Source organism: Equus asinus, chromosome 13, assembly GCF_041296235.1.
Source record: "Equus asinus isolate D_3611 breed Donkey chromosome 13, EquAss-T2T_v2, whole genome shotgun sequence".
Taxonomy (NCBI): Eukaryota; Metazoa; Chordata; class Mammalia; order Perissodactyla; family Equidae; genus Equus; species Equus asinus.
This window is the reverse complement of record NC_091802.1, coordinates 61,362,838-61,383,745: the sequence shown is the minus strand read 5'-3', so window position 1 is coordinate 61,383,745 and position 20,908 is coordinate 61,362,838. Positions and strand designations below refer to the sequence as shown.

The 20,908-nt window shown below is 60.8% G+C and overlaps 2 protein-coding genes across 14 annotated transcripts in view; one reads left to right on the top strand and one right to left on the bottom strand.

The window, feature by feature from the left end:
* Positions 1 to 8,356, top strand: part of CSNK1D (casein kinase 1 delta) — a 37,219-nt gene extending 28,863 nt beyond the window's left edge. For 2 of the 7 annotated variants that reach the window (XM_044744261.2, XM_070483873.1), the window contains exons 9-10: positions 1,498 to 1,562; positions 2,738 to 4,887. In XM_044744261.2, the coding sequence (XP_044600196.1) occupies positions 1,498 to 1,530 (33 nt within the window). In that variant the 3' untranslated portion in view covers positions 1,531 to 1,562; positions 2,738 to 4,887. Of the gene's footprint in view, positions 1 to 1,497; positions 1,563 to 2,737; positions 4,888 to 8,013 lie in introns of those variants that run through there. The other 5 variants (XM_044744255.2, XM_044744256.2, XM_044744264.2 and 2 more) reach the window with 4 other exon arrangements.
* Positions 8,357 to 8,628: 272 nt separating this feature from the next.
* On the bottom strand, positions 8,629 to 20,908 carry SLC16A3 (solute carrier family 16 member 3). 7 transcript variants are annotated; one of them, XM_014864821.3, is made up of 6 exons: positions 20,770 to 20,908; positions 13,270 to 13,426; positions 11,917 to 12,164; positions 11,269 to 11,412; positions 10,195 to 10,953; positions 8,629 to 9,409 (listed from the first exon to the last, which is right to left on the bottom strand). In XM_014864821.3, exons 3-6 carry the CDS (start codon positions 12,137 to 12,139, stop codon positions 9,147 to 9,149), a joined length of 1,389 nt encoding a protein of 462 aa, XP_014720307.3. In that variant the 5' UTR covers positions 12,140 to 12,164; positions 13,270 to 13,426; positions 20,770 to 20,908; the 3' UTR covers positions 8,629 to 9,146. The 7 variants fall into 7 exon arrangements, with proteins under 7 accessions (XP_014720307.3, XP_014720299.3, XP_014720289.3 ...); XM_014864813.3 differs by lacking the exon at positions 20,770 to 20,908 and adding an exon at positions 20,147 to 20,273; XM_014864803.3 differs by lacking the exon at positions 20,770 to 20,908 and adding an exon at positions 17,510 to 17,718.

Genomic DNA, 20,908 nt, shown 5'->3' with positions numbered 1-20,908 from the left:
TGCTCTCCTTTTGCTTTCCATATGAAGAAAAACAATGGGGGTCTAAAATGTAGCTAAAAGTCTCAGAGAGAAGCGACTTGGGGCTGTTTCTCTCCAAAGAAGCACTTTAGCTTTTGTCACTGGTCACCCTGAAGATTTTCTTAGAATCTTCAGGTTCGGGACACAGCCCTTGGGGGTGTGTCCCCACTACACCCGTCCTGGGAACGGCTCTTTCCTTCGGGTTTTCCTGGTCACCATGGGTGCTCTTCCTTAGGAGACTGTGAAAGGCTCTTGGCCCTCCAAGGGTGTGATCCGTGTCCCTGCAGGACAGCAAGAGGCTTAGCCCAGGGGCTGCCCCCCGATGTCTTTCCTGGTGGTTTGGCAGTTATAGAGCGAGTAGGGTTGCTCCAGCTTTTACGATCCTCTAGCCTCCATTCACACTCATGCCTCTCACAAAAAGTGAGGTGAAAGTGGGAGCATCAGTGCGTCTGTCAGGGGGAGCTGGAGACGCAGGCACCGTGCATGCAGGCCCCAACACAGCGCCTCCTGTTGGCTTCCTCCATGGCTGCTGTTCCTTGGTTCTTTATGCCCCTCCAGGAGGAGGTGGTACCTCCTGTGCAGATGCACTAAGTCCAGGGAAGTAGTTCATCGTCAGCAGTAAGGCGCTCAGAGCCGCCAACCGGCCTGCACCCTCTGCAGCTGGGTGTGGGCAGGGGCCGTTGACACCCGTGTCCCTTGTCCTGACCCCGTGGCACTCAGACTTTGCAGGAGAGTGGCTACTCCTCCTTGCCCCTACTTGCTTCTCAAGGGCAGCTTGTGCTAGATCAGCCCTCGGGCCACAGTCCCTGCATTCCCGACCCTGGCTTGCAAGTTCAGCCTCTTCTGCTAGAATGATGTGGAGCCTAAAGGGCATCTGGTGGGTGGCTCTATTTGCGGGTTTTTTCTCTTTGTGAGAAGAAAGGGCCTCATCAGTCCAGCACTGTTGATAAAACGTAATACTAGTCCCTGGTGTCAATTACTCCTTTTGATTTATTTGTTTTAATCCATCCCCCCACAGTAAGCTTCATAGCTCCATCTTCTTCCTTGTGTCAGCGAGGAAATGTGTCCAGTCTGTGTGTCACAAGGAGGTGGCTGTCCTCCCCACCTGCCCAAGCACAGGCTGTTCTGAGCAGTGAGCAAGGCCTTGCGGAGCCGTGAGTGCTGAGAGCTTTTGTAGGGGCTGCCGTCTGGGCATCAGATTCTCTTACTGTGTGAGGAGTTAGAAGGGGTCTGTCCTGGTCCCTTGTTGGCCTCATTAATAACAGGTTCATTCTAGAGGAGCAGCAGTGGCTGCAGGGGCCGCTCAGAGAGGGGCGAGGCTGAGCTCCTAGGCAGTTCTGGGGTCTCCTCTGAGGCGGCCCTGGCCAGTGGCGGTGGACCTGGTTGAGGTGAGGAAGCACTTGTGGAAACAGGAGCGCCTTACATGCTGATCCGGCTGGCAGAACCCTTACCAACAGCTGTCTTTTCCCCCCACCTCAGAATAGCATTCCTTTCGAACACCACGGCAAGTAGCTGCACGTCTCCCCGTTGGAAGGCAGCACTGGGTGAGTGTGCTCACGTCGGGTCTCACAGACAGCAGGCACCGGGGCGGGGTGGGGGCCGGCCACCCCTCACCTGCCTGTGGGAGCACGCAGGTGGGTTCGGGCTTGCATGCCAGGTGCTGAGGTAGAGCGAGGCCCCTCTGCCCAGGTCTCTTCCTCATGTGGATTCCAGAGCAGCTGCAGTCAGCTGCCCAGTCTGGGGGCAAAGCAGACCACAGAGAGTCCCCAAACAGGGTGACCCCAGGACCCTGCCCACTGTGCGTTGGCCTTTGGTCCCCACGGCAGTCTCAAGTCGGGAGTGCGTGTGGGGAGCAAGAGCCCAGGGCTCTGCACTTGCGCTTGGCTCCAGTGGCCCCAGAACCCTCGAGCCGCTCTGCCCTGGTGTCGGGATGTGTCATGTCGTGCTCCACTGAGGGGGCCGTGCTTGGTTGGGGTCTTATGCTCTTGCTGCGTGAGGCTCCTGATGGTCTCCGCCCGTCCTGGCTTTGTCATCTCTCTTCCCTTTGCATTTATTTCTGTCTTCCTCGTTTTGTTTTTCTTTTCGAACTTGGTCTCTGCCCAGCATCTCGTCCACGCTGTCGTCTATATTAACCCATCAGCCACAGCCACCTGCTCCCTTGCCGTTGGTGCATGGCTGGGCGTGCAAGCTGTCTCTGTCGGCTCCACCTTCCAACCAAGGGCTTGCAGCTTCGGTCAGGCTCAGTGCCGCTATGAGAGACCTGCTGCAGTTTTAATATGACTGCACTCTTGGAAACATCTTGATGGGAACTGCTTGTCACGTCTTCCCCAGAGAGGAATCCCAGTGCCCACAGGGAGCCTGGTCCCTGTTTTCAAAACACCAGGTTACTTTCCAGGAAGGAGGCTGGGAGCCAGTATCTCTTCTCCACTTGGACTCTGGTCCGTCGTTCATGAGCTTCTTGGCTCCACAGCCACCAGGCCTCCTGGCCTGCATGCCTCTTCTTCCTTCCCCATCTTCCTGTCATTTGTTCTGCTGAGCACACATCCTGGCTGCAGAGGGACCTTCTGGAATGGCTAGGGGTGCGGGCGTCCAGTGTGGGGCCAGGCGGCATCGGTATCCCCTCTCTCCCAGGTGCTGTCACTGGTGTTTTGTTCCCAAGACTGACCGGCCCTTTGCTCTGGCCTCATGCTGACCTTCTCTTGTGCTTTGGCTCCGACAGATTCCTGGTCGGGTGGCTCCCAGTGGTCTTCAGTCTGTCGTGCACCGATGAGAACGCTCCTTTCTGCTCTGAAGGGCACACACAATGCATGGCTGATCTCCTCTTACAATGGCTTTCCTAGTGACACGCCCCCGGTCTAGAACCGAAACGCTAACACCGGGAGCTCTCCAGGCCACCCCCCAGTGATGCCCGGGGGGAAACAAAAGACAAACTAGACCGACAGACTCCCAGCGCTGCTGTCGCCAGGGGCCACCCCTGAGCCCCCGCCGTGAGTGAACTCGGGTCTGACGGGGCTGGGAAGAAAAGCAGAGTGAGAGACAATCGCAGAGAGAATCAGACTCCCATCCGCGGGCCTTTCAGTTCTCCCTCCAGTGGTGGTACGCCCTGCTCCCTGACGAGTCTACTGTAACTACCGATCTTCTACTTGGTTAAGACAGTTTTGTATCATTTTGCTAAAAATTATTGGCTTAAATCTGTGTAAAGAAATCTGTTTTTTTATTGTTTCTTTCTTGTCTTTTTGCGGTCTTAAAAAGACGTTGACTTTAAAGAGTCCTGAAACAGAGATGCTGCCGTGGAGTTCGTGTAGAGTGGAGTGAGACGGGGCGTGGACCACAACGCGGATCTCAGTGATCTGTGCTTGGTGTCTTTGTTGTGTTGTGCGGTCTGCTGTGCAGAGGGAATTTTCTCATCAGAAATTATCACATGTATCCGTGTATGTAAGTAACGTGTGTGTGCTGTGTGTCTTGTGACCTCATTAACCTAGTTTTGGCTGTCACTCTCCCTTCCCCACCGTAAACTAAAATGCCTGCGCAACACGGACCCACTAGGATTCTTGGAATCGTCAGAGCAGTTAGCAAGGGCACGGCGGGTGCTTCCCGGCAGAGCAGCACTGCCACCTCATCTTCCCAGACATGGCAAGAAGGAGGCCGAGCACTGAAGACCACGGAAGTCGATGCTTTGTGTGTGTGTCACTGAGCCCTCAGGAGAGGGTTGCCAACCAGGAGACGTCGGACCCCTCCCTGGGGTCGTGTGTGGTGGTTTTGGTGGTGGTCGTTGCCTCAATGCCTTTGAATTTGAGAATTTTCTAAACAGACTGTAAATATCACCCATGCAGATTGACCCCTAGTCTGTGTTAACATCTGTTAACCAGGGACGTGGCCGGCCGCCCCAGGTGCCGGGTTTGCCCAGAAAGGCCAGCGGGGCCAAGGGAATCCACTCTGAAGTGCGAAGAAGTGGGGGACTTGCATGACCTGATCATCCAGCAGGGTGTGGTGTCATGCACTCTCATGACCTTGGTCGGGACGTAGTGAACCCCAGAGGTCAAGAAGTGGGGTGGCGCTGAGTCTTGCCACAAAGATCCTGAGGTGGCCAGGCTCCTGGGGGTTTTCCTGAGATGCTCTTCACTCCTCCCTTCACCCTTGTCTTGTAACAGAGGCACCAGGTGGTGGTAGCAGCCAGTAGAAAGGAGTCCCCCATCTCGGGAAATGAGGTGCAGTATATATTCATAGATACTTTCATGTTTCTTCTGTCACCCCACTGCAGAGTGTTCTGTTTGAAAACTGGGGCGCTCATAGGAAGGTAGGGACCTAAAAGGTATTGGCATCTGTAAGTTCCCTTCCCACCCCCAAAGTCCCCTGGCACAGGAGTGGTGTGCGTTGATAGTGCAGAGTGTGGCTGTCTGCTGTTTTCTGTATCCTGAGTGGGCTATTGTGTAAGTGTTTTGGGGTGTGGGGACTTGGCCAGGTGGGGCTGTGTCTCTGGAGTGCACAAGGAGCTTGGGTGGGTCAGAGCGAGTTTGGGGCTTTCATTGTGGCCCCATGCTACCTTCAGAGGTCGGCTTCCCCATCTTGGTGAGGTGTTAGCAGCTGCAGCCCCCCCATGTAGTGTCAGAGATGAGACCGGGCAGCCTTCCCACATTCTGCTTCCAGATTTCGGCGTGAAATTGCCGGATTCCATTTGGAAGGTGGGCTCTGATCTTGAGTCCTCAGCGGTGTGCTTGTGGACGGTTGTTGTCCTCCCAGAAATGTAGTGGAGTATCTGTATCAACCTGTGTATCGGTGGCCAGTCTCTAAACTACGCGTTTGTGTGAACACTGTGTGTGTGTACTTGACCACCGTGTAAATAATAAATTCATGATGACTTCTACCTTTTCCCTGCCCCTGCCATGTGGTCTTTATTTCATCAGTTTGAGTTTTCAGTGTGTGTGGATTAACCACATGAAAACTTAATTTTCTGAGAATGGGCGTTCAGGTCTGTCCTCTCGCAGCCTGCTGGTGGTGGTGTGAACCAGTTGGGAGCAGACAGAGTGAGACTGGGGATATGGTGGGGACACAGCTGCTGCTGTCATGTTTCCGGAGCTGACACCCGTGTGGGCCATGCAGACACACGCGTCCACTTTGGGGTTTCTGAAGATCTCCTTTCCCCTGGCTTAATCACTATGAAATGGGCCCCTGACCTCCATGACCCTCGGGGCAGCACCGCCAGAAAGTATTTCTGCCTGCTGATTTTCTGGGGAGTGGACAGTGAGGTGCTGGCATGATGCCGCATTCCTGCTGCCCACGAGGGGTGCACACGGTTCTTGTGAGGTGGCTCCCAGTGGGCCCCTGTGTGGACCAGTGCTCAAGCCTGTCGTTCCCCCACTACTATGATGTCCCATGCCTAGGCACTGTCCCCTCCCCTGGTGTGGTCCTCAGCAGCAGTAGGCAAAGCATCTGAGAAGGCAGCATCTATCTGTCTGCTGTCAGTTGTGCCCATGGCCTTGGCTTCCGTCTCCCACTTGAGTTGCTGAAGCTCAAGAGCCCTGCCCTCCCCCGGCCCAGCGAGCTCCAGATGGGCCGCGCTGTTGACAAGGTGGTGAGGGGCAGGCGGCCGCTGGATACACCTGAAGAGACACCTCCCTGGAAGCTACCCCTCTCCTCCACAAGCTTGCAGGCTGCTCTCCTGCATCCCTTCTGAGGTCTGACTGGGGGTCCCTCTCAAACTCCTAATCCACCTGCATCTGCTCTTGAGCTTCCCTCCCCAAGCACTATGCCCTGGCAACTGTGGCACTTCCTGGTCCACATCCACTTGATGCTGGAGCCTTCTGGAACAGACTGGCCTTGTATGTGTGAGCTGGAGGGAAATTGGTGGCAGCCCCGTTGAGACATGCATTCCTGCCCTTCTGCCCCAAGGATGGGAGGGGCAGCTGTGTCCCCACCTCCTGCCCACTTCCCTCCCTCTTCTGCCTCTCTGGCTGTGCCTGGTAGTCCCTGGAAGAGAGCCAGCTCTTCCTTGTCCCATCCCTTCTCACCTTGCCACTGAGACCAAGAGGGTGACCCCCAACGCCTTCTGCTCAGAGCCAGCCCATCCTGTTCTCTGGCCCCTTGGTGCTAGGAGAGCACTCACCACCTCTGTCTTCCTTACTGGGGTCACAGGCTCACTGCTCAGGATGAGTGTGCTCTGGGTCCTGGCCTGGCCTCCACCTCCCACCCTCCCCTAGGCTTCACCCCCACAGAGGGGTGCTTGGAACCCCTCCTGGAACCCCTGTGTTGGAGGAGGGGACCTGTCTTGCTGTCCTGCTCCTGCCTCCTTCTGGTGTGACCTCTGAAAGTAGTGCCTGTCTTTGGCGCCATCCTACTTGTAAAGGTGTGTTTGAGGTTACAGGGGAGTGTCCGCTATGTTCTGTGTCCTTGAGGATACAGTTTAGGTGCTGGGAAGAACTGGGCAGTCCCTCAGGAAACCCCATGAGTGGGCCTTGCAGGTCTCAGCAGCTGCTCCCTGGAGTGTCACCAGCAGGCCCCTCGGGCAGCCACAGAATGGCAGGGTCTGCCTGCCTGGCAGGCCCTTTCTGGTCCTGTCCCCAGGCTCCCCCAGCGTGGGCCCTCCATGCATTTCCCAGGTGTTCTTCTGCATACACCATTACGTGTGTGTGTGTGTGTGTGTGGCAGGTTCCCCCAGCTCTGGCCCTTGCTCGTGTACCCCTTGCCTCTGATTTAGAGTGATGTGTGCACCCTCTGAGGAAGGGAGGGGCCGAGGGACCCACTGAGAGTGGCCTCAGCATAGTGTCTGCGTCAGTGGTGGTGAGGGAGTCTTCATAGGATGCTGGGTATGAGTCTCCTTTGGCAGGGATGTCTGGAGGGTGAGGGGCAGCCCTGTCCATGGTCACCTGGTCCCCTAGAGTACTGACTGCTCTCCTCAACTCCTCTTAGGGCCCTTGGTGGCCACACCTTCCTGAAGACAGGAAGTTCTCTGTCTCCATGTCTTGGGCACAGCTGGAAATATTTGGAACCAGAAACCTAGGCTGACAATATCATCTGCTCACCCTCTACCCCCAATCCCCAGTCTGGGTAGAGCCCCTGGATGATGTAACCAGCTGATGTTGTTGCTACTGGCAGGGCCAGGGGTGGCCTTGGGTCCATCTAGCATCTCCACCAAGGTGCCGGCTAAGGGACAGATGGGCCCATGTTCCTGAGGCCCAGAGAGGGTGGTGGAGCTCTTGCCCACCCTGGAGTGCAGGGACTCCAGCCTCGGTCCAACTGTGGGGTCCCAGTCCAAGCAGAGGAACCTCAACATGTTGACCATCTCAAAAGCACTTAATAGTGTCCCCAGAATATGACTGGGGGATCGCTGGTTTGGGTGCAGGTGTGGGGACAGGAGGGAACACCCACTTCCTGTTGCTCCTGGCTGGCAGGGGCTGAGGCAGCTTAGGATGAGAGTGAGGGGAGATGCCAGTGGAGGGTACTGGGCCCTTTCCAGGGAGCCTGGGATAACTCCACATGACCAGCAAAGCCGGTGTGAACAGCCCCAGCAGGCCCTGAGGGATGGGGGGCCGCTGGGGAGAGGTGCGTGGGCAGGCTACCCTCCACCTCCCTTTCCCTCCCAGTCTCGGGCTCAGGTAGGCAGTTGCAGAGAACACATTTGGGGCCAACCCTTTGAGAGCTGACAAAGGAGGTGCCCCGGCCTCAGCTTCGCCCAGGGGCTGGCCTGAGGGCTTGGCGGCCCAGACTGGCCCACCTTACCGCCTTACACAGGGCCAGGAAAGCACACGCAGGGCTTCATCTTGATCCTTGTGACTACCAGCACCACCCATAGCCCCATCTCCTGGCAGAGGGGACGGAAAGACCAGAAGGGGCAATGGGGCGGGTGCCCAGAGCCAAGGGACTGCGCCTGAGCTGCAGGAGCCTGGCTTCCCTGCAGAGCCTGATGGCTGGGTGGAGGAGGGGGAGCTGCAGCTCCCTCACGGCCATGTCTCCGTAGCTGGGCCGGAGACGTGAGCTCTCCCTTGCTTTTCATTGCAGAGGAGCAGGGACGTGGCATCTCTCCGGCTGCATGCGGCCCGCCAAGGTGCCCGCTGCCGTCCCCAGCGCCCGCGACGCACCACCTACTGAGGCGGCCCCAGCGGCCTCTGACCGGGCTCCCAGCCACGCAGGCCACTGCTGGCCACAAGGGCAGGTGGGTGTGAGGTACCCGGGGCGAGGCCAAGTGGGGCTGGACCAGGAGGACGGGAGCAAATACCAGCCCTGGGTGCTGACCATGTAGGGCCACTATCAGCCAACTGAGGGCTGAATAGATGGAAACCAGGAAGATCATTTTGTTTAAACACACACACTAATGAACAAAAATCACAAGTATGTCTCAGCTTAGTGCACACACCTTGTAGGGGCTCCCAGCAGGGGCCGCATCCTTGCAGCACAGTGACCTCCCCTGCCGGCACCAGGGCCCTTTGTGAATGCTCTGAGCTCTCTGGGGTCCAGCAAGGCAGGGTCTAGCCCAGCAGTGCTTAGAAAGCTGACAGGGCTGATGAGGACCAGAACCACTATGTAAAAATAACCAGGTTGTTGAGAAAGTGAGATTCGGGGTGAATGATCAGATCACTATCCCCACGGAGAACAAAACCCCTGCACCTCCTGGCAGACATTCCTTCCGAGAGTCTCCTCCCATACGCAGGTTTATTTCAGACCTTCCAGAAGTGAAGAGAGGGAGGCCGTGTCCCCTAGAGGCTCAGAGAGGGGTCGGCTGGGGCATCACATGGGAGAGCAGGGCAGGACGGGCGCGGGGAGGGCCGACTTGGCAGTGCCCACCCCGCCAGCTGTCCCAGCCCTGCCCCTGATTAAAGTAATGTTGTCTCTGAAGTGGGGGTTTCTAGGTCCTTGAGTCCAGGTGGGCCCTGGGCTGCTCTGGGGTCAGCAGGCTGGGTTCCTGGTACAGACGGTTTGTAACCTCATGGCTTGGCTTCATCACAGATCTGCTTTGGAATGACACAGTTCCCACCCTGCCACCTCCCCCGAAAAACATTGATCAGGTGATGGTCAGCTGCCCAGGCAGCCAGCGCCCCACCGACAGCCCTGCCCAAGCTAGTCCTGTTTGTGAAATAAATATGAGCATTGACAGTCTCCATCCAGTTCCCTGCACCCCTGCTGGCCTCCTCGGCTCAAACGCTTGTTTCCGGGGTGTGAACGACCTCCCCATTTTTCTCAGGCTCTGCCTTCAGGAAGTGTTCCACCTCCCGTGAGTCCACTCTTACGTCTGCGTCTGGGGGGGGCTTGTGGTGCTCCTCCTCCTCCGCAGCCGCCTTGGGCCTCCTACCGATGCAGAAGAAGTTGCCCAACACCAGCACGAAGGAGGAGGTCACCACCTCGGCCCCTGCCAGGAGGAACACGTACTGGTAGACGTGCGTTGCATCCAGGAGCTTGCCTGCAGAGGGAACAGCGTCAGCTCTGGCCAGAGGCTTCCACTGAATCTCCCCCATGCCCCGTGGTGTCTGGGCGTGGGTAACGCGTCCTCCACAGTCACTGGCTGCCTGCTTGGCAGTGCACTACCAGGGACAGCCCAGGGACCTTGAGGCAGAGTTCTGGCCTGGCCCTCCCCCACCCTCTGGCAGCGCAGACCCAGAGGCTTAAACCAGAGTGACTTTGAGGAAGGTTTGGATCCTCGTGGGTACAGGTGGCAGAGTCTCGGGGTGGGGGCCTCGTCCAAGGCACCTGGGGGGATCCAGCCCCATTGCCCATTGCCGTAGGCCCGTGAAGGACCCCAGCACCCTGAGACAGTGAGGGTTTGGGCACCTCCCCACCCCTGCCCCCTGGACCCTTCTGTCAGGGAGAGGAGCCAGAGGGCCAAGGTGCAGCCCAGGTGCTCATGGGGTTCTGTGGGGGCGGCTACAGGGTCAGCTGGAGAGACCCAAACCCAGGTAAAGAGGCTTGGCTTGGGGCTTGGGCCAGGCTGCTTCCCTAGTCCCACCATTTTAAATTCCACTCCAGTGCTTGCTCAGCCTTCAAAAAGAAAGGCGAAAGTCCAACATGACAATAGCTGGCTCTTGCCTCACCCCAAAGGGGCGGCACCACAACTCTGCCCCAGGCCACCACTTGTCCCCAGGGCCAGGGGCAACACCTCCCCCCGACCCCCCCAGATTTGCACTTGCTTCTGACACCTGCTGATCTATGCTATGAAGTAGCAAGCCCCAGCTCTGCAACAGCACTCACCTCCCGACGGGGGCCCAATGAGCACGGCCACAGCCTCCAGCAGGAGCACAAGACCAATGGCACTGGAGAATTTGTGGGTGCCCACGATGGCCATGAGCACTTCAAACTGCAGGGCCCCCACCATGCCGTAGGAAATGCCAAAGAAGATGCAGAAGACCACCAGGCCACCGTAGTCACTGGCTGTGGATCCCGTGAGGTCGGTGAAGCCGTTGAAGAACATGGCAAAGCTGAAGAGGTAGACAGAGTAGGGCCGCACCTTCTTGAGCCCCGTGATGAAGCCAGCGGTGGGCCGGGCGAAGATGTCGATGAAGCCCAGGATGGTGAGCAGGAAGGCAGCCTGGGTGTCGGGCACGCCCAGGTCCTTGGCATAGCTCACCACGAACACAGGTGGCACAAAGAGCCCCAGCACCATGATGGAGGCGGCCACAGCGTAGATCACAAAGCCACGGTCCCTGAAGACACTCAGGTCCAGCAGCCGCCTGGATGGCCGCTGGGGCCCTGGCCTCGAACCTGGCTTGGGCGCCTCCAGGGGCCTCATGAGCGCAGCGCACACACAGCAGTTGAGCAGCAGGCCACCCAGGATGAGGAAGCCACCCCGCCAGCCGTAGTGGTCCTGCAGCAGCTGCCCCAGGGGGGACAGGGCGCACAGGAACACGGGGCTGCCTGCGGCTGCAAGCCCATTGGCCATGGGGCGCCGCTTGTTAAAGTAGCGGTTGAGCATGATGAGGGAGGGCTGGAAGTTGAGCGCCAAACCCAAGCCTGGAGGAGGGGTGTGCAGTTAGGTGTCACCCTGCCTGTCCAGCCCCCCGCCCTGCCTCTGGTTTTCCCAGGCACAGGCTCCAGCCTGAAGGGTTCTGTGTGTGTCTGATGGGGTCGATGTGAGGAGACCCAGTGTGTGTATAGAGCAGAGTCCCTGTCACTGACTGACGCCCAGGAGAGACAGAAGGGACTGAGGGACAGGACACCCCACAGCTGCCCACCCCTGGGAGGCCCTGCTCTGGGCATACTGCCCTGTTCTCCATCAACCTGAGTCACTGCCACCCAGCCACCATGGGCCGCCCTGCTCCCACTCACCGGTAATGACCCCCGTGGTGAGGTAGAGCTGGATGATGCTTCCGCAGAAGGACGCAGACACCATGCCCAGGGACGCCAGCAGGCCTCCCGCAAGCATGACGGGCCGGCAGCCAAAGCGATTCACACACACGCTGCAGAGCGGGCCTGGGAAGGACAGCAGCTGAGGGGCAGGGCCGAGTCCAGCCTCGCCCCACAATCACTGAGAGACCTGCCCCAGGCAGCGGGCCTGGGCTGGCCCTCCCCTCCCGACACCCCATGCCCCAGCTCAGCAGACGCAGCAGGAGCACCGTGGACACCAGGTGCCCAGGGAGCATCACACTCGCCATCTTCCCAAGCAAAGCAGGCTTCAGCGGAAGTTCCCCATTAGTGGTCTCCTTTCTGGTTGGCCTGTGCAGGCAGCAAGAACTAACCATCTGTAAAACCTCGTCATCTGGACTGTGTACTACTGTGTGCAGATAGAGCCCATTTGGACAGGGTCCCAGACACCCTTGGCCTGTGCCCAGTTTGGTCCTACAGGAGCCCCCAGAGACCTAGACTGCAGACAGGGGGATGCACTGGCCACCCCAGCCCTCTTGCCACGTGAGGCTCTTGACCCGAACTGCATGTGGTGATCCCCCACCCCCTGCCCTGGGCATGATGGTCCCTCACCTGTCCCGTACAACATGGCCAGCAGGATGGAGGAGATCCAGGCTGTGTCACTGTAGCCGATCCCAAACTCACGTATGAGCTCCTTGAAGAAGACACTGACCGCCTTGGGGAAGGCGTACGAGAAGCCCGTGATGACAAAACAGCCCAAGAGGACGGCCCAGCCCCAGCCCCCATCCGGAGCCTTGATGCCAGTCGGGCCCTCGTCAACCACGGCCCCTCCCATGGCCAGGAGGGCTCGTTGCACGTCCCTGAGAAAGAGGAAGACAGGCTGACTAGGTTGTCAGGCCACCCAGCAGCGCAGGGACAGAGAGGCACCTAAGGGCTGGGCGCCCCTTTTTTCAGGCCTCAGCCCCCTGCAGGAGCCCAGCTGTGGGCCAGCTGGCTGCCCGTGCTACCCGAGAGCCCTGCCTCTGGCCCTCACCCACCTGGGGTGGCCAGCTGCAGCCTCCCCTCCAGCCCCCTCCGCCCTCCTCTGCGCAGGCCTGGCCTGCCCCCACACAGCTGGCTCTAAAGGGCAGTGGCTTTTTTGGGCTCAGTCAGGTCTCAGGTTACCTCCTGAAGAGGGCAGACCCCAGTGGCGAAAGCAGCCCGCCCTCCCCTGTGTCGGGAAGCAGCCTCCACTGCAGCGGGTTCTGGCAGCCAGCACTTCCCGTCCCCTCAGGCGATGAAGCAGGCCTCAGCGGGCGGGTTGCATCTGAGAGGGGACCTGGGGCCAATCTGGGGGTGCTGTCTCTTGGACCTAAATCTAGATGTGGCCAGCCTTGCTCTTGCACCCTGGGGAACCGGGCCTCTGATCCTGTCCACTCTGATCCCACTGCACCCTTAGGGAGAATCTGAAGAGGGGGAGGCTCTGCTGTGCCATGGACGGAGTAGGGGCAGTGGGGGGCAGCCAGACCAGGGAGCGGACAGCAGTACAACTGAGGAGGCAAGTGGGGAGGACGGGCCTTGGGGAGGAGAGCCCCCTGGGCAGGCGGGCACTAGGGCCAAGCCCAGGTGGAAGGCGCCTGCCTGCTGCTGGAGTCTAACCCTCTGGTGAGGGAAGGGCGGGCTTCCATCCAGCCCCCTGCAGCAAACCATTCTGGCCCCAGGCTGCCAGGGCTGTCAAGGCGAGGAGGGAGCTGGCTGCACCCAATGCCAGCCCCAAACCCCGCAGCAGCCCAGGGTTGACTTCCCTCTTTTAAACCCCAGGAACTTAGCTCATCTGAGGCACAGTAACACGGAACACGGGGCTAGACTTCCAGCTGGAGACCCTTCCCTCCCCTTCCTTCTTCACCCCCACCCTCCAACTGAGGCTAGCTCTGGAAATGCCGTGATCCCAGAGGTCAGCCTGGGGGCCTGGTCCCCCCACCTCACCAGATAGAAGCTGTTCCAAGGAGAGAGTCTGCCTCCCGATGCAGGTGTGGGGAAGGGAGGACAGTCCTGAGACCTGGGGCTTGTTCAGTCCAGCCTGCTCCGCTGCCCACAGAAGCACGGGTCTCTGCCCACCGGCGGTGCGCTGTAAACCAGCTCTCTGGGGGAAGAAAAAGCCCCGGTGTATAGCATCTGCCAACTCTGTGGTGTAAAGACTCCACCTGCGCTGATGCCTGAGGACTTCCTGACTCGGAGAGCCTGGTGCAGGCAAGCCTGGTGATGCCTGACAGCCCCCTTCCTATCGGCCCACCAGCCCGCCCACTCGGGTTTCATAATCTGTCCTGCTCCACCCCCTGCCCCTTTTCCTCAGTTCCTCCTTGACCTGGCACAGCCCCGCTGCATGGCCCATTTCTGCATCTAAGGATACACAGAGGCTGGGACAGGACTCTGGAGTGAGGACAAGGGCCTCTGTGCCTGGGCGATCTGAGCACAGGTTCAGTGTGGAGGGCAAAGGAATGTGGAAAATGAGAACCCCTCTCCTAGCCTCCAGACAAGCCTGAGCGTCCTGGCCACAGGTGCTGTGCCCTCTGGGGGACCCTGATTCAGTGATCTGGGGGGGATCTGGGCTCTGAATCAGTAGTCTTGGGGGGATCTGGGCCCTAATTCAGTGATCTGGAGGGGGATCTGGGCCCTGATTCAGTAGTCTGGGGGTATCTGGGCTCTGAGTCAGTGATCTGAAGAGGGATTTGGGCTCGGATTCAGCAGGTGTGTGTGTACGAGGGTGTTTTTTAAAGGGGCTCCTAGATGATTCCAAGCAGTAGCTGCTGTCTGTGAGCACTACTGTTTGATGATTGGACCCCCAGGGGCCAGCTGGCTGTCAGGGTGATGACAAGGCAGACACAGCCCACTGGAGCAGAACAGTGGCCCTACCCCCTCCTTAGGCTGGGCCGGAGGTGCACTGGTTCCCAGCTGGGCCAGGGCCACAGGCGCCACTTCTGGGTAGCGCAAGAGAAGCTCTTGCCTCTCCTGGTACCTAGACCCCAGTGTCTTCAGGCCCTGCCCACTGCTCTTTGCCCCGAGTGCTCGGAAGGCTCCTGGACTTCTGTGAGCAAGACGGGGGTTGTCTCTGAGGCCAAACGCTGAACAGCCGTCCAGGGGATACAGTTAGCTGAAAGGTACACTGGGTGCCCCAACCAAGGGAGCCCCCATCCTCCTACAAACATGTCCACAAACCAGTGACCTGGCACAGCCCCCCAGGTGGCCCATTTCTGCACCTAAGGCATACATAGGACCTGGGACAGGAACAGAGTGAGGACAAGGGCCTCTGTGCCTGGAGGATCTGAGCACAGGTCCCATGTAGTCCCACCCTTGTGGTCTCTCCTCCAGAGACCAGCCTCGACTGTGCAGCCATGTGCCTGAGCCTGGGATGAGACAAAGGGGCAAAGTCATCCTTTGGCCAAAACACACGAGGGGCACCAAGGCAGATGTCCCTACCCACCTTATTGTTAAGTTTAAAAGGTCTCTGAGGTATACACAGCAGGGTAACTTTAGAAAAAGCAAAAAACTAAAAAATATATATTTTAGGAATACAGTGTGATGCATTGACACTGTATAAGGTAGAAAGCACAGTTCTAAGGTAGAACCCCAGACCCAGGACACACGACAGGGGTCACTGTCATGGAGGCACTGAGGGGTTGGCTGTCCTCAGAATCCCAGCTTGTTTTCGGTTCTGGGCTCATTCATACACATTTATTGCACTTTTGAAAATAAATCAAGTGGGATGTGCAAAGGCCAAGGAGGGGAGTGTGTCTGGAACCAACAATTAGAAACAGGCCAACTCTGTATTATACCAAGGTCACAAAACAAACAGGGCCTCTCTCTGAGGTCTCCCTGCTGTGCCAGCCATGCCTGGCGCTCACAGGCGGAGCCCCAGCCTTCGAGGCTCCGTTCTCTGCTTGTCCGCTGCCTGCTGTGGCTGGGCCCTCCCTGGAGGCTCCCAAGGTCCCCAGGAGACAGACGCTGGCTGCCTGTGAGACATGGGGTGTCCCCTGAACTAGCATCTCAGAGGGTGAGGAGACGGCGGTGGGTGCCAAGGCTCAGAGGCCAGGAGGGTACAGCGTGTTCTGGGACCTGTGTTCTGGGCAAGTGGCTGCCATGTGAGGCTCACGTGGGGAGGGGCCCATCCTCTGCGTCTGGACCAAGGCCCAGCATGGGCACTTCTCCCACCTACCCCGGAACCCCAGAGGCTCTTCAGACACTGCTTTCTCCCAGCTAACCCCTACCCTGGGGTGCCAGCCACATTGAAATGGCACCCCCGCCCTGTTCGCCCCACCTTAAAGTGAAGTTTCTCAGCAAGGTTTCAGTTTGCCAGTGGGGGGTGGTGGGCAAGCAGGGAAGAAGGTAGGGGCTGCGGCTCTAGGTGTGGGGCAGAGGGATTCTGCCCAGCAGGGCTGTGCATGTGTTTGGGGGCAAGGGGTGTAAAGAAGGGGCTGGGATTTCCAAGAGCCAATCGGCCTCATCAACCCCTTCCACACTCGGGGAGGAGGGCCACCAAGGCACAGGCTGACTCATGTTCCAAGGAAAACCCTGCCCCTGCCCAGGCTAGACGCAGGGTGGGAGGAGTGGCCCCCCTTGGGGGCTGTCAGGGACCCTCACTGCAGGGGGAGGCAGCGCCAGCAGGTCCGTGTTACATGCTGACCCGCTGGCCTTTCAGTGACATTTACCCTCCCAGGGAGGCATGCAAACCACGTCCCCAGCCCAGAAATAACCCGCCCTCTGGGCCTCAGAAAGCTGATCTACCAGGTAGGGTGCGTGTGCCTGCTTCTGGGTCAGACGAGGCTCCAGGGGCTGCCCCCGAAGGTCCCGTCAAGGTCCCACAACCCCAGGCAGCTGAGAGCTGAGCAGAGGACGGCAGGAGGAGGAGTGTGCCACAGGGCTCCCTAGGAATGACGTTTTCAGCAGACCACACATCTGAGGGTCCACTGTGCCCTCCCAAATCGGGCCCTTGCAGCTGCTCCCTCATGGATCCACTGGCTGTCTGGGTGAGAGTCCCAGCTGGGGTCAGGACTCGGGACCTCATTCTCCTGCATCACCCCCTCTCACCAGTGCCCCCTTCTCTGCTTACACTCAGCCCAGCTTTGAATTCCATCTTGGTGTCCACAGTGCCCAGCCCTGCCAGCTCCACATCTCCACCTGGAGGGCTGGCGCAGACCTTGCACAAACATGTTCCCAGTATGACTCCTCACACTCCCAGCTCCTGGGGCCCCCCTTCTGCCACTCTGCTCCAGCCCACAGGCCCGCTGCCATCCCCAGTGCACCCTGGCATGCTCCCCCTTAGGCCTCTGTACTGGTGGTGCCCTCACCCACCTCGGCTCTGTGGTCCATCAGCCGCTGGGTTCACTGTGGTGGCCCTGGGCCCTAGAGCCTGCAGCCTGTCCCAGAGGCTTAGTAGGTATGCCTTCCAGAGGAGGCTGGCCAGTTATCTAATGGACTTCCAGTCCTTGGAGGCCAGCTCTGGGTGGGCGGGGCAGGAAGGGGGCAATTACATTCCTTCCCGGACTCTTGTACCACCAGGCCTTGGAGACATGCCTGAGCAACAAGGAAACAGCCCCAGTGTGGCTAGCACCTGGCTCCTCTTGAGCCCCGAGGCCCCTGAAGCCCAGGGGCAGGCAGTGGACAAGAGGTTGCTGTGCCCTCAGGAGAAGGGGGGGCTCCCCGTTTCTTCCTTCCCCAAATGCCCCTGTTGTGCAAACAGGTCCAAGATGTCCTCCCCCACCAGGGGCACAGAAAGCACCACTGCTCAGAGCACCTGGCCTCTTCCCAGGCTGGGGGCAGGACCCCAGGTGCCCATTGCAGCACTGCCCCCACCTGTGTGCAGAACTGTGACTGGAGGGAGGTGCCTGGGATTTTTTCTGGGGAGGTGGGAGGTGGGCACCGTTGTAGGGTCTGTCCCAGGCCTGCTAAGCCCGACCTGGACCCTCTACCCCACCTGCACTGACCCCACAGCCCCCCAGTGCATGCCTGGTGTCCCAACAAGCTCCCCAGTGGGCTCACCTCTCCTTGCAGGGGCCAGCGAGGCAGAAACACTGGCCTCATTCGCCAGACTGGACAGTGTGCCCCAGAGCCAGCCCGTCGCTCTGAGTCATTCTGCCTTCCAAAACCATCCCCCATTGTGACAAGGAGTAGACCATGAGCAAGTGGCCCTGGGGACGTTTCTGGGCTTACCCTGTCAGAGCCCCCTCACCTGGAAGACTCCGAGGGCAATGAGGAGGGGCCAGGAGGCAGTGGAGGCTGGAGCAGGCCCCAGGCCCTCTCCTCCAGGCCTGGACCCTCCACTCTGCGTCCACGTGGCCACCTTGTCCCATTCCTCATCTCCCTGCAGCCCCCGACCATAAAGACAGTGCCCTAAGGTGAAGGCCAACAAGGGAGTCTCTGAGTCAGCAAGTCCCACGGCCAGGAGACGCCTCTCCCACCAACACCGGGGCTCCCAGCTCCCACCACGCCCCCACCCGGCCTGCCGGGGGGCAGGTGGGAGAGAGGGAGGTGGCTGCGGAGGACAGGAAGGCTGGGCGGGGAAGGAACCTGAGCTCAGAACCCTGAGCTCCACCCACCACGCCCCGCTTCCGGCTGGGCAGGTGGGGGTCGGCTCCCACCCGGCAGAGACGGGGTGGGGTGGGGTGGGGGTGGGACGCGAGCACGCTCCGCCCGCCCCACCCCGGCCGCTCGCCTGGCCGCGGGACGTGGGGGACGTGACCGCGCCGAGGGAGGAGCCGCCGCCGTATTGCCTGGAGTAGGCGCCCTTCCCGTCCGCTACCGTATTGGCCGGCGCGCGCGATCCACGCGTGGGGTCCCTGGGGGCAGCGAGTCCCGCCCGCACTGGGCTCCAGTGGACCCGCGCGCCGAAGGGAACCGTGCGGCCTCTCCCGACGCTCCCCTGGGGCGGGACTGGCTTTACTTTCCCTCTAGAGGGGCCGGGCCGAGTAGGCGCGGCTTGGGCTGGGAACGCTGACTGAAGACTCCGGGTCTCTGGGACCGGCGTCCCCGCGCGGCCCATTTCACAGATGAGGACTGAGGCCGGCACGTCTACCCTCGCCGAGGCGACGCCGTGAGCAGCCCTAGGCCCTGTGCGCTCCCGCCCCGCCCCTGCGTCCCGGCCCAGTGCCCGGTGCGCCTCAGGCCTGATCGGGAGGCGCCTCCGACGGACGGATCGATCGCTCTGCGCAGCGTCTTCTCCACTTGCCACCTCCCAGAAGGGCCAGCCTGTGGCCCTGGGGTCGCCCTTCTAGGCTTCTCAGATCCAGGGGATGGCACTGGCCTTTCCCCTCCACACCAGCCAGGTCACTGTGGGGACCCGCCCTGGAATGAGTCTGGCCTGGCAGGGGGGACACGGCCTGGCAATGAGTGGGACCCCCTGGGCCCCCGTCCACACACACTCCCGGGCCGCTGCTCTGGGGAGCACAAACATCCCCTCGTTGCTTCCCCTCCAAACTGAAGTGTCCAGTTGGAGTCAGTGTTGCCTCCTGGGTGTCAGGCCCTGCCCAAGGTCACACGGGGTGGTTACAGAGCCTGCACTGGGACCAGGCTCCCAATGCCTACCCCAAGGTGTGTCCACACCACAGACTGCTGGGCAGGAAGGCTCCACACCTGCTTGGGCACTGCCACCAGTGCCCTCAGGGCCCCTCTGGGGACAGACGTCCCACGATGGGATCCAGTCCTCAATCACTGCTTGTCCCCAGGGGCCCAGTCCAACCTCCATGACACACTCATGCATCTGTCCCTGTCCCTCCCAGCACCCACCTGGCCTAGCAAACCCTGGAGCCTTCGGAATGATGCAGGGGACCCCTGGAACCCACCCATCCATTCAGCACCCACCCTTGCTCTTTGGCTTTAGACAAGCCCCTCAGGCCTGGGTGGCATGGGAGAGGGTCTGGCTGCCATCTGCTGTACCTCAGACCACCCAGCCTGGCCATGGTCATCACACAGTGTGATCCTGTCAGCCCAGGCACCTCCGGAAGTGCAGCTCAGCACCTCTAGGACAGAAAAGCATTCTGGCCCCTAGGCTGCCCCTTTGTCCCTCACCAGACTCCAGCTACCCTCAGTGGCCACCACCAGACTAACTGCTTCCCTTCCAGTCACATCCAGGTAGGTGAGTTATCAACCCACTTTTCAGATAAATAAATTGAGGCTCTTGAGGCCCCAGCTGGTTTTCCCATGGGCTAGGGGTCTGAGAAGCGGGTGAAGCAAAGCCAGGGGTCCAGCCTGATCCGGAGGGGGCCCCCACCTCTCTGCCCCGGTTATGGGGTGGAAACCGTCGCCCGAGGGCAGGTATGGGTTAGTGAGTGTACGGGCGGCAGCGAGAAGCGGGAGATGATGGAGAGGACTGCCGGCTGGAAACCGCCCCCCCGCCCCCCAATTAGCACCGCCGCCCTGAGCGCACGTGTTCCCACTCCCTTGGGGAGGGGGCCCGGGCCCGGCGGCAGTCCCACCAAATATAGCCCGCGCGCCCCGGCCGCCCGCCACAGACCGAGCTATTTATACCCGGGACCAACTCGGAAGCCGGGTGCAGTAGTCTTGGTCACAGTCCAGCCCCCGAGGGCCGCCCGACGGAAAGGCACCGGGGCCGGCCCGGGAAGGCGAGGTCGCGCATCCCGGGTCTGAGGGCACGAAAGGGTGCAGCTGGTTCCCCGGGGCCCCTCGATGGGGGCTGCTTGGAGTGGGGGGCTCGTCTGTGCCTCGGGCGCCCCAGGACCAGGAGAGTAAGGGGTGAGGGGGGCGGAAGCGCGGACCTCAGAGCTGCCACCACGCCGGGCGCGGACTCAGCGCCGGGGTCCGCGGAGGGTCCCGGCCCGAGGCCCGCGCCAAGCATCCGGGCCGCGCCTACCTGCCGCCGCTCGCCGCCGCGCGCTTCTGCCCGCCTCGCTGCCGGGCGCCGCGCCGGGGGCGACTCAGTTCTGGTCGCTCGCGCGGCACGTCCCCCGCGCACGTCACCGCCGCCTGGCGCCGCCCCTGCTCGCCCCGCCCGGACCCCGCGCCGCCGCGGAAGGGGCGCCCCTAGGGCTCCCGGACGGCGCGTCCCCAGGGCTCCCGCCGGGCCGAGGGACTCCTGCGCGGACCCCGGCCCGGAGACTTGTCTTCTCGCCCGGCCTGGCCCGCGCCCCCCGCGTCCTCGGACCGGCCCCCGGTCTCGCCTCGCCCTGGCGCTGGGTTGGGAGCCCCGGCGCTCAGCCCCCTCCCGCCCCTTCGTCTCCCCCTCCGTGGGCGCTCTCTTCCTTCCGCCCCAGCTCCGGTGGGAGCACGGCCGGGTCCCGAGTGCTCCGGGGCAAGGATCCCCTCGCCCCTCCACGCCCAGGCCGCGCCCTTTGACAAGTGGACGCGCTCACACCCACCCGCACCCCGTGCCGCGAGGTGTCCACGGACCCCGGGGGTTCCTGCCTCCCGGCTCGACTCTCAGGCCCACAGGCCTCCTTCCCCAGACCTCCCTGGGATCTGCGCCCCGATGCAAACCTCCACTTCCTCCTGGGTGCGAACGGTGGCGGCTTCTCCTGGCCTGGGGAGCGGGCCTGGCCCCCCTGAGCTGCCTGGGTGATCTTGGGCAAGGCTGTCATCCTCTCTGAACTTCCGTTTCCCCATGTGGCTCCGCGCG

Excerpts from the sequence above, each read along its gene's own strand:
- SLC16A3 (XM_014864803.3), bottom strand. The coding sequence starts at position 17,630 with ATGGGACAAGGTGGCCACGTGGACGCAGAGTGGAGGGTCCAGGCCTGG. Across the intron at positions 13,427-17,509 it reads TTGCCCTCGGAGTCTTCCAG|AGAGCTGGTTTACAGCGCAC; the intron begins GTGAGGGGGCTC and ends TTCTTCCCCCAG. Across the intron at positions 12,165-13,269 it reads CTTGGAACAGCTTCTATCTG|GGACGTGCAACGAGCCCTCC; the intron begins GTGAGGTGGGGG and ends CCTCTTTCTCAG.